We start from the raw sequence: 12,321 nt of genomic DNA, 5'->3' as shown, positions 1-12,321 counted from the left end.
CATTTGTTTGTCCCCTTTTATTGCAAGTTAAAATCAGACAACCAGCTGCAAACCATGCCATACCACAGCTGTACTGGGCAGGGCATGTGTAGTAGGTCAGATCTGTGTGACCAGGCATGCCTCCGGTTCTACATCCAGGGACTGACTGACCAAGGGGGTAAAGGAGCAGGACCCTCCCCCTCCCCAGCCCATAGACAGCAGGAGGACACTGAGGGCAGCAGGTTTATTGAGTTACACGCAGTTACATGAGCGAATGGTCCCGTTGCCGAGGGCAAATCCTGTCTGAGATGGCTGCTCTCCATGAGAACCATGATCACAGCACAGTGAATCCGTCTCCCCTTGAGAATGTGCTGCAGCTGCAGAAACTGTCCCCCATTCCATCTGAACTCATTCCAAAAATGCAGATTAAAGCCTAAAGATTAAAATAAAGTCCCCAATAATCAGTCTCCAAGCCCAAGGACATCATTCTCTCTCCACCCCCCCCCCCCCCCCACTTGGTGGAGACTGTCCCAGGGAAGTTGAGTTGATGGCGGGGGGAGAGAGAAGGTCATTGCTCCTCCAGCCTCCCATCATTGCAGATAGGGGGTGACTCTGCCTGAACTGGGGCAGCAATGTCTGGTCCACCCTGCTGTAAGGGCTGGGGTAGCAGTGAGCAACCAGTCAGTGACCCAGCGTTAATTTTGTACTGCTGGAAGAGAGCCAGAAGGCAGGGAAGATCTGCCCCCGGAGATTAGCTTTGAAACGAAACAGTAGGAACATGCCAGATCCCACAGAGAAAAAAGCCACCTCCCCTGCCTCAAAGTCCAGGTACACACCAACCACACGGGGCAGGGGGACATGTAGAATTGCCTGCTGATCAGCGTGCCAGATTGATAGTTGTGCCCCAAAGCTCTCTATGCACCAGCTGAGAGCATTCCTGCCCAGCCGGCTGCTGGAGCCACTCCGATCCATGCCTGCACATGCTACCCCAATGGCCCAGAAGCTGCTGCTGCTGCCCTGGATACCTACTTCCCAGTAATGGCGGCCATTGGTGAACCACTGCAAAGCCAGCACCTGGCTGCAGTTAAAGAAACGCTCAGGTAGGTCAGGATATGGCTGTAACTGTTCCCCTACGGTTAGCGTAGTGTATCGGTCACCCAGAATGAGCTTCTTGTGGGCACTCCGCTGGTTGAAGGTCACTTTACTGTTGTCTGTTAAACCAAGGACACATCAGTATTACTGCCGGCGATGCTCTGCACACCACTTGCACACTGCATTTTAACCTGTTGCTGATGCCAACATTTATTATCCAATCCCAGCTGCCTTAAGGTGTCCCCACCCTGCTGAGCAGGGAGCTCCAGGAGTCTAACCCACAGAATAAAGAAGGGGGTCCTGAGCAACTGGTGTTACCCATGCCCATAGAGAGGAGGGGGGAGTTTGAGAGTAGCATGAGTAAGCAATTGCAGTGTAGCTGGTGATAAAGACCCACCTTGTTCCACTTTCCCATTGTATCTCTGCTGCCAGAGGCTCCCTTACACTCATTTCCTCCCATCCTACACCCATGTAGCTACCCTCTAATCTGGGCCTTGTGGTCACCCCCAAACAACAGCTCCACCTTCAGCCACTTGCACCCCACCCCTCATTTGTCTGTTCCCTTGGACCACCATTGGCATTGTTTCCAGTTCCATTCTCAGTGGCCAGGATCTTATCCGCTTTGCTGCCTCTGAACAGAGGAACAGGTTAACACACACAGGCACCCTAGCATTGGATACATGGTGGCCATATTTGTAAGTGGAGGAGGGCCTTTTTGGAGCAGCGTTTTTGAGATTAAAGTGCAGAGGCTTTGTTGAGGAGCTGGTGATATGACAAGGTAAGGTCCTTCCTTTCATGAGAGGTGCAACTAGAGGTCATGGGTTAAGGGTGAAAGGTGAAGTATGTAAGGGAAACTTATGGGTAACTTCACTCAAGGTGGTAAAGGTGTGGATAAAGCTGCCAGAGGAAGAGGTGAATGCAGGTTCAATCTCAAGATTTAGGGATTTGGGTAGGTACATGGATGGGAGGAATAAGGAAGGCTGTGGTCCAGGTGCAAGCTGATGGGATGAGAATGCCAGTATGACATGAACTAGATGGGCTTAATGGCCTGTTTGTGCTGTAGTAAGTAGCAGTGGCCTGCTTCTTGTGAGGTGCTGGAGATCAGAGTAATTGGGTATCCCTGATGACTGTCTAGGTGTGTCTTAACTGCAGCTCCTTTCTGACCACTGACTCTGAGGTAGTGTGTATTAATAGATGGAAAGGTTCAGTCCAAAAGATGAATGACCACTAGAAGGAACAAGATTTTCCTGTGGCTCTCTCCCCCCCCCCCCCCCCAAAAAAAAGTATTGTTTTAGACACCATAGAGTTGGGGTGGGGTGGCTTTGCAGCCACTTCAGTGGGGCAAGTATAGTTGGTGTGCTGCCTTCCTGGCATCAGAGTTGAGAGTGTCTGAACAGATGCAGAACATTAAAAGGAGAGAATGAGCACCCAGAGGTTATACTAAATGATGAGGTATTGTAAAGAGAATTCCGGTAGTTAGGTAGGAAGCTGAAAAGCTGGAGCTCAGGGTTACTCCATGTCCTCTGTTAGTGAATATATAAATAGATTAATATGTGGCTAATGAAATGGATCTTGTGGGCAGGGGTGACAAGTTACATCTGGACTGCAAGGGGACCAATATCTTTGCAGGGAGGTTTAAAGTGGTGAGGCGAGGTGGGATCCAGAATGTCAGGGCAGAGCCAACTGTTCTGTAGGAGATAACAGGTTTGGCTGCAGGTTAGGCAGATTAGCCAAGTATATGGATCAACAGAGGGGTTTACAATATGGTGGTCAAGGGAAGGGCAGGACTGGCAGCTCAACAGCTCAGGGTATGGAAGTTTTGATAGGGTGTGCAAATGGGTACGGTGTGTTGTACTGCTGATCAGAGACAGTATTGTGGAAGAATACAGGGAGGATATGGAGTGAGGCAAAAAATAGAATGCAGGAATAAGGAAAGAGTTGTGAGCTTGACACAATTATAGTGTAAGCCTCATGGTATTCAGTAGGAGGTGGAAACTGCAGACATGCAGGTAGTTGGCAGGGTAGCAGTGGCAAAGTGTGAAACTAATTCAGGATTACCTTAGTGCAATGGTGTTAGATGGGAAAGTGTTTACCAAATGCATCTGAGGGTTTTCTGAAGCAATGTGTATATTGAACTTGACTTGAGGCCAGGGTCCACACTTGGATACACTGAGTAAAGACTGATTTGGTGGGATCAGGTGGTTTTGTGCAGGAAAGATTCTCACAAACCCAATCAAGTTTTCTGAGGATAAACAAGAGGACCTGCTGAGTTCCTCCAGCATTTTGTGTGTGTTGCTATGTTTTCTGAGGAGGTAGCAAAGGAAACTGATGAATGCTGAAAGGCAGACTTGGATTTTTGATGAGGCTCAACACCATCAGCACTGACAGAGGAGAAGGCAACAACCACCAGAGATCCCCAGTATCTGGGTCATGCTATCTTGCAGCTTCCCTTGAGCAGAAAGAAGCCTGAAATCCCACACCACCAGGTTCAGGTATGGCTACTTCTCTTCAACGCTGATCATTACAATTCAGCAACATTATGACCAATTTCCACTAAAATTGACTTTTTTGTTCTGTTTGTGCCTTTTTGTGCATAATTTGTTTTCCTTGTGAATGCTGCTTCCTGATGCTGTGTACCTGTGATGTCATTGCCCTGTGCACACACGTACTTGTGCACTTGACAATAAATTCGACTGAATGGTTCCAGAAGTTTAAACCACAAATGATCTGAGGTTGTGTTGATGAAATTAATACAAATTGGTTGGGTGACGAAGGAAGAGGGGTGTTTGGAAGTCTGTAACCAGTGAAGTACTGCAGAGACCGGTGCTGGGACCTTGTCAAAAATGACAGATCAGAAAGCAGGTGGGGGAAATGCGGAGTGAAGCTGGACAGAGGGACACTGCTGAGCTTGTAAGTCAAGTGGAGTTGGTGGCAGATGGACAAGTGTGAAGTAACAAACTTTGGGAGGTCAGATCCAAAAGGAACAGAGTACATGGTGGGGCCTGACCAGCAGAGATGTTACACAGGGACCTTGTGGGTGCTGATGGAGGGATTTGGCATGCTGCCTTTGTAGGCCAAGGTACCACTGGGCTGTACAAAATATTGGTTAGTCTGCACTGGAGTAACATGTGGAGGGAGCTTCACTGTGTCTGACCTGTACTGTCTTTGCCCCTTAAGAGATGGGCAGTGTGGGAGGAGGGTTGCTCTGCCTTAATTGTTTCCCCAAACACTAACCTGCTTTTTTAGGTGTGAATGCATTTACCAACCCCTCCCACAGCACCTCCTCACCCTGCAGCCCAAAGCCAGGAGCAGAGGGCTGGTCTGTGTGCAGGTGAAGATCAGGCTAGAGCTACTCACACTGCATGTAGTCCTGTCGTGTCTGTGGCGCAGAGGCACTACTGGGGTTGGATGGCCTCCCTGTGGGAAAAATAGACAGAGTTACACAGTGCCAGTGACACACATCTCACAGCAAAGGGCTGGGGAAAGAGCATTGGGTTAGGGGAGTGAGCGAGGAGATCTAGACATTGTGGAAGAGGTACAAAGTTTTCTGGTGTATACAGCAAGGCACAAGTGACTCCATTGTGGGGGGAGGGGTGGGTGTTGGGGGCACAGGGTACAGCAAATCACTCACTGTGTTTCTCTGTCTCATCAGATACCTGGCGTGTTGCTGAAGGTTTGGGTTTCGATTTCCCTGCAGAATAAGAGACTAATTAAGCCCCAATCCACCTTGTTCATTCCCTGTGTAAACAAGGACTCAGAGCCTAAGTGAGCAACAACCCCAAGGCCTTTCAGCCATTTGAAGTTGCATGTTGAGCATGTAAATCAGAACCATTCCCTGGTATAAAATTGCCGCCTGCAAGGTGCCCACAGTAACTCTTTTTATGCTTCTCAGTTGCAAGCAGTTCATCAGCTTTCCCTCAGCTCCCCTTTAAATCTTTCCCCTCTCACCTTAAACCCGTACTTTCTGGCTTTATATATTCCTACCCAGAAGTAAAGACTGTCACCATCCTTATCTGTAGTCCTTGTTAATTTTTTTTAATTTCTAAGGTCACACCTCAGTCTCCTTCACTCCAGGGGAAAAAGTAGACTTTCCAGCCTCTCCTCGTAACTCAAGCTCCCCAGTCCCAGTGACGTGCTCATGAAACTTTTCTGCACCTTGTCTAATTAAATCTCTCCTCTAGGTGGGTGACCAGACTGCACAAACAATACTCTGTGTGGTCTCGCCAATGACTGTATAGCTGTAACATGACATACCAACTCCTGTACTCAGCTGGCGTATCAAACTCCTTCACCACCCTGTGTTTCTACTTTCAGGGGTCTATATACCTGTACCCCTAGGTTTCTCTGCACCACAACACTCAGAAAGGGTTCTGCCAGTTGCCTTCCCTTCCTTGAACCATCCATGGTTGTACTCTGGCAGCCCTCAGCTCTGGTGATTGGGAGCTGGTATGACAGTACCATAGATGCATAATCAGGGTAACACCCATGATCTGACCCACACAGTACCCCATGCCCTCACTCACTGGTTCTGCCTGGCTTGTCCTCAGATGGTTTTCCCACTTCTGGTGGTTCTCTTGTCACGGAAAAGAGAGGTTGCGGGTCTCCTGAAGTTACATAGAACACAAAACAGAACAGTACAGCACGGTAACCGGCCTTTCAACCAACAATGTTACATTGAGTGCTGAAGCAGAAACAGGTTTTTGGGAAGTGAGCACAGTGAGTGAACAAGGTGGGATGGCAGATCTTGGCAATGTGGACTTGAGTTGAGCTATTCACGAGGTCTCACATGGTAGGCTGGTCCAGAAGTTAGAACACATGGGATGCAGGCTGAGAGAGAAAAGTGGATATAACATAGAGCATACTGGAGACCTGTACCCAGGGTTGGTGCTGGGTCCCTCAGTGTTTGATATACAGTAAGATGGCACAGGTGAAGTACAGTGACTTGCTGGCAGCAAACAAAACTACCAACTACCGTATTAATCATACTTTTTCTGCACAATGATCACTACAAATAATAGCCTGTAACTTCCCTTTTGGAGCTGAGCTTTTGTGCCACCTGTACAACCTGGCATATTTGAGGTGTGAACTGAAGCCTTGAAGGTGCAGCACAGTTGCGGCGTGGAATATACAGGCCGAATCGAGGTGGCTTGGCCCAGGTACAAGAGTGGGGAATGAGCCAATGTTAGGGCACTGCTGGAGGGGACTTGCAGGCGATATGATGTGGCAGGGTCTGGGTCTGAGAGCAATGAACGACCCAAGGTTTGGATGATTTAAGTGCTGGGTCAGATTGAAAAGGTAAGGGTGTTGGGGCCGGGGGCAAGGGACAGGCCAGTGTTCAGCTCACTTATCTGCAAGGTTTACTCGTCTCTGCTGAAATGAGGTTGTGACCTGCAACTAATGGGTCCTGATTTGACTGCAGTGTTGACTGGTTTCGTTGCTGTGAACTCACTTTTGTGAACTTCAGTTCTGAATATCATTTCTTATTTTTATTGTCTGCAGTATTTGTTTCTTTTTCTGCACACTGGGTGTTTAACAGTCTTATGTTTACTGGGTTCTGTTGGGTTTCTTTGGCTGCCTGTAAGGAAATTAATTTATATATATATATTTTAATAATAAATATACTTTGAAATTCAAACTATGTATTACTGACTGGGAATGAGATTGTGGGTGGCATGTTTGTAAATCATGATGAGGGGGGAGTTGTGGCAGTTCATGAGGATGTATGGCGGGGAGTTCGGGGAGGGGAGGGAAATGAGTCCCTGAAAGGAGGGAGGGAGCAGCAAAGTTGTTTCTTGTTGGCTTTACACAGCTTACCCCAACACTTGCACCTACTTCTCTGGAGGCTGAGGGGAAACCTAACAAGCTTATAAAAGAGCAGATGAAGGCGTACTGGCCATGTCAGCTTCGAGGTGTGGTGTATCACTGTTACAATCGGGTCTGCCACTCACCTGGGATCCCCAACGGATTTGAGACAAGTATTTGCCTCATATCTTGTGTTTTGTTTTTGGATTTCTCTGCCAAATAAAAACAAGATGATTAAATGCCAACCTCGGTGTCCCCTCACCCTTCTTGCCCTCTCCTCCCTCCCAAGTTTATCATCCACAGGTTCCTCTTTCATTCCACCTCACATTCTACAAAACAGAATGTTATGTAGGATTTATTGAGGACAATAAAAGAGTAATGCGTACTGCTGAGGCCTTGCATTTTTTTATTGAGATAGAGTGCAGAATAGATCTTCCAAGCCACACCACCCATCAATCCCTAATTTAATCTGAGCCTAATCAAGGAACAATTTACAATGACCAACTAACCTACCAACCAGTATGTCTTTGGACTGTGGGAGGAAACCAGAGTGCTCAGAGGAAAGGCATGTGGTCACGGGAAGAATGTACAAACTCTTTACAGGCGGCAGTGGCATTGACCCTGGGTTGCCTGTACTGTAAAGCATTGTGCTATGTGCCACCCCAAGGCATTGGTCTGACCGCATTTAGAATATTGTGAACAATATTGGACTCCTTGTCGAAGGAGAAATGTGTTGGTCATGGAGAGAACCCAGAGGAGATTCACAAGAATTAATTATCCCAGAAATAAAAGGGTTAACATATGAGAAGAGTTTGTTTCCAATGGAGTTCAGAAAAGGGGGTGGGGGGGAATCTCATTGAAACTTACCAGTTATTGAAAGGCTTAGATAGTGTTTCATATAGTGAAAGTGTCTAGGACCAGCGGGCTTAACTTCAATAAAGGGACATCCATTTAGAAAAGAGAATGAATTTCTTTAGTCAGAATGGCAAATCTGTGGAAGTCATTGGGTATATTTAAAGTGGAAGTTGATAGCTTCTTGATTAGTAAGGGCATCAAAGGTTACAGGGAGAAGGCAAGAGAACGGGGCTGAGGGGGAAAATAAATCAGCCAGGATGAAATGACGGTGCAAACTCAAGGAGCTGAATGGTCTAATTCTGCTCCTATATTTTTTGATTTCTCCCTGGTGTTAGTGGGCAGTGATAGAGGAGCAGTAACCCTGGTTGATTCAAATTTTTCCTCTCCCACCCCTCCCCCATATATCCTAGAGTCACTTGCTGATTCCCCCCCTTCGCCCCCACCTCTCTCTAACCCCGGAATGGGGTGCAGGAACCGTCTGATTCCCCTCCTCTCTAACCCGGGGTCACTGGATAGTGGAGGTTGCAGGAATACTAGCTGATCTGTGAGAATCCCTGCCAATTCCAGGGTCAGGAGCAGGAATCCTGGGTGATTCCCAGCCACCTCTCTCTCTAACCTTGGGGTTACTGTGCAGTAATAGGGAATAGGAATCCTGGGTGATTTCCCCCCTCTCTAACCCAGGGGTCACTGGACAGTGGTGGTAGTGGGAAGCCATTTTCTCATTCTTAAATGGGTATCTGGCCTCAGCATCTCACTGGAACTTGTGGCCCAGGTGACTGACAGGATTTGGAAGAATGTGATGGGATCTCATTGAAACCTACTTAATGTTGAAAGGACTAGATAGGGTGGATGTGGAGAGGATATTTTCTATGGTATGGATATCAAGAATTAGACGGCACAGCCTCAGAATTAAGGGGCAACCTTTTGGAACAGAGGTAGGGAGGACTTTTTTTAAAGCCAGAGAGCAGTGAATCTGTGGCATGCTCTGCCACAGACTGCGGTGGAGGCCAAGTCCGTGGGTATATTTAAGGTGGAAGTGATCATTTTCTGATCAGTCAGGGCATCAAAGGATATGACGAGAAGGCAGATGTATGGGGTTGAGTGGAATCCGGGATCAGCCATAATGGAATAGCGGAGAAGACTTGATGGGCTGAGTGGCCTAATTCTGTCCTGAGTCTTATGGGGTCGTGCAGTACAACAGACACACATTCAGGGAGTCTACAGAAAGTGACTTCCCCAGTACCCCACACCCTCACTTACTGCTTTTGCTCATCTTGTCCTCGGACGGATTGCTAACTTCGGATGGCTGTCTTGGTCCAGCAGATATCGATTCCTGATCTGGGAGGCATCCTGTGGATGTTACAACAGCTCTGACAGAAATCTGGTTGTAGGGTGGGTGGTCTGGCAGTTCAGTGTTCTGGGGGAGTAATTCTCTCAGTGTGACAGGTAGAGGGTGCATTATGGATTAGGGAGACAGAGCAATAGAGGATATTGTGAAGGGAGAATTGTATCTTGAGTCTATATGGATGGAATTTAGAGATAAGAAAGGGCTCTGATTGGATTATACAGATTGAGTACCCTTATCTGAAATGCTTGGGTCAGGAAGTGTTTCAGAATTGAAGTTTTTGGATTTTGCATTTTTGGATAAGGGTGTTCAACCTGTACTATACCTCCCAGTAACCTTTGATGGGGTGGGGGTGTTCAGAGGGGCAACTATGTCATGAAAGAAGACCTCACCAGTTCCCCAACACCACCACACTCCTCCGGTTGGCGGAACTGGTACTCAACACTTAATGACTTCTCTTTTGGCTCTTCCCACTTTATTCAAACCACGGGTGTAGTTATGGGCACTCGCTTGGGCCCCAGCTATGCCTGCCATTTCGTTGGTTATGTGGAACGGTCTATACTCCAAATCTATACTGGTAACTGCTCCCCAACTTTTCCTTCGCTACATTGACGACTACATCAGTGCTGCTTCCTGCACCCATGCCGAGCTTGTCAATTTCATCGACTTTGCCTCTAACTTCCACCCAGCCCTCAAATTCACTTGGTCCATCTCGGACACTTCTCTCCCCTTTCTTGATCTCTCAGTCTCCATCTCTGGAGACAGACTGTCCACTGACATTTCTATAAACCCACTGACTCTCGTAACTACCTTGACTATACCTCTTCCCACCCTGCCAAGTGCAAAAATGCTATTCCCTATTCCCAGTTCCTCTGTCCAGGATGAGGCTTTCTGTTCAAGGACATCTCAAATGTCCTCTTTAAGGATCGTGGTTTCCCTTCTGCCGTCATCAATGATGCCTTCACCTGCATCTCCTCCATTTCCTGCACTTCAGCCCTCACTCCATCCTCCCGTCACCACAACAGGGATCGAGTTCCCCTTGTCCTCACCTACCACCCCACCAGCCTCGATCCAGCATATTATCCTTCACAACTTCCGCCACCTTCAACAGGACCCCACCACTAAGCACATCTTTCCCTCTCTACCCCTCTGCTTTTCGCAGGGATCGTTCCCTCCGCGACTCCCTGATCCACACGTCCCACCCTATGGATCTCCCACCTGGAACTTATCCCTGCAAGCTAAGTGCTACACCTGTCCCTAGACCTCCTCTCTTAACAACATTCAGGGCCCCAAACAGTCCTTCCAGGTGAGGCAACACTTCACTTTTCAGTCTGCTGGGGTCATCTATTGCATCTGGTGCTCCTGGTGCGGCCTCCTCTACATCGGCGAGACCCGACGCAGATTGGCGGACTGCTTCATCGAGCACCTCCGCTCCATCCACCACAACAGACAGGATCTCCCAGTTGCCACCCACTTCAACTCTGCTTCACATTCCCATTTGGATATGTCCGTACATGGCCTCCTCTACTGCCATGATGAGGCCAAACTCAGGTTGGAGGAGCAACACCTCATATACCGTCTGGGTAGTCTCCAGCCCCTCGGCATGAACATTGAATTCTCCAACTTCCGGTAATTCCCTCCCTCTCCCTTCACCCATCCCAGTTTCACTCTGCCTCCTCCTTACATTCATTCCTTCACCTTTCCTGCCTATCCCCTCCCTGCTTCCCCCTCCCCCACCCCTTGATCTTTCCTCTGATTGGTTTTTAACCTGACACCCACCAGCCACCTTCCCACCCTCCCCCCACCTTCTTTATAGGGCCCCTGCCCCCTCCCTCTTCAGTCCTGACAAAGGGTCTTGGCCCGAAGCGTTGACTGCTCGTTTCTACGGATGCTGCCCGACCTGCTGAGTTCCTCCAACTTGTTGTACGTCTTGATTTGACCACAGCATCTGCAGTGTACTTTGTGTTTATGTCACAAAAGAATATGACCTATCAAGTGTGACAGTGGGAAAGTGTGTATGGAACCAGAGGAGATAGCAGAGGTACGCAATGAATACTTCAGTATTCACTATGGAAATAAAAAATTGGTGACTGTAGTGCAGACTTGCAGCAGACTGAAAAGCTTGAGCAGGCAGATATTAAGAAAGAGGATGTGCTGGAGCTTTTGGAAAGTATCAAGTTGGATAAGTTGCCAGGACTGGATGAGATGTACTGCGGGCTACTGTGGGAGGTGAGGGAGGAGATTGCTGAGCCTCTGGCAATGATCTTTGCATCATCAATGGGGATGTGAGGATTGGAGGGTTGCGGATGTTGTTCCTTTATTCAAGAAAGGGAGTAGAGAGAGCCCAGGAAATTATAGACCAGTGAGTCTTACCTCAGTGGTTGGTAAGTTGATGGAGAAGATCCTGAGAGGCAGGATTAATGAACATTTAGAGAGGTATAATATTATTAGGGATAGTCAGCATGGCTTTGTCAAGGGTAGGTCATTCCTTACAAGCCTGATTGAATTTGAGGATGTGACTAAACACATTGATGAAGGAAGAGCAGTAGATACAGTGTATATGGATTTCAGCAAGACATTTGATAAGGTACCCCATGCAAGGCTTATTGAGAAAGTAAGGAGGCATGGGATCCAAGGGGACATTGCTTTGTGGATCCAGAACAGGCTAGCCCACAGAAGGCAAAGAGTGGTTGTAGACGTGTCATATTCTGCATGGAGGTCGGTGACCAGTGTGCCTCGGGGATCTGTTCTGGGACCCTTAGTCGTCATGATTTTTATAAATGACCTGGATGAGGAAGTGGAGGGATGGGTTAGTAAGTCTGCTGATAACACAAAGGTTGGGGATGTTGTGGATAGTGTGGAGGGCTGTCAGAGGTTACAGTGGGACACTGATAGGATGCCAAACTCGGCTGATAAGTGGTAGATAGAATTCAACCCAGATAAGTGTGAGTTGGTTCATTTTGGTAGGTCAAATATAATGGCAGAATATAGTATTAATGGTAAGACTCTTGGCAGCATGGAGGATCAGAGGGATCTTGGGGTCCAAGTCGATTGGACACTTGAAGCAGCTGCGCAGGTTGACTCTGCAGTTAAGAAGGCATATGGTGTATTGGCCTTCATCAATTGTGGAATTGAATTTAGGAGCCGAGAGGTAATGTTGCAGCCATATCGGACCCTGGTCAGACCCCCATTTGGAGTACTGTGCTTAGTTCTGGTCGCCTTACTACAGGAAGGATGTGCAACCACAG

General features: G+C 47.9%; 1 protein-coding gene across 4 annotated transcripts in view; it reads right to left on the bottom strand.

The window, feature by feature from the left end:
* Positions 1 to 2: 2 nt before the first annotated feature.
* trim25 (tripartite motif containing 25) overlaps positions 3 to 12,321 on the bottom strand; it is a 107,065-nt gene continuing 94,746 nt past the window's right edge. The window contains exons 6-11 of one of the 4 annotated variants that reach the window (XM_073026520.1): positions 8,989 to 9,078; positions 7,020 to 7,085; positions 5,595 to 5,675; positions 4,703 to 4,762; positions 4,429 to 4,488; positions 3 to 1,190 (exon numbers count right to left, since the gene is read on the bottom strand). In XM_073026520.1, the coding sequence (XP_072882621.1) occupies positions 661 to 1,190; positions 4,429 to 4,488; positions 4,703 to 4,762; positions 5,595 to 5,675; positions 7,020 to 7,085; positions 8,989 to 9,078 (887 nt within the window). In that variant the 3' untranslated portion in view covers positions 3 to 660. The remainder of the gene's footprint in view (positions 1,191 to 4,428; positions 4,489 to 4,702; positions 4,763 to 5,594; positions 5,676 to 7,019; positions 7,086 to 8,988; positions 9,079 to 12,321) is intronic. The other 3 variants (XM_073026521.1, XM_073026522.1, XM_073026523.1) reach the window with 3 other exon arrangements.

Source organism: Hemitrygon akajei, chromosome 22 (assembly GCF_048418815.1).
Source record: "Hemitrygon akajei chromosome 22, sHemAka1.3, whole genome shotgun sequence".
In the NCBI taxonomy this organism is placed as follows: domain Eukaryota; kingdom Metazoa; phylum Chordata; class Chondrichthyes; order Myliobatiformes; family Dasyatidae; genus Hemitrygon; species Hemitrygon akajei.
Note: the sequence above shows the minus strand (reverse complement) of the source record. Positions and strands in the feature narration are given on the sequence as shown.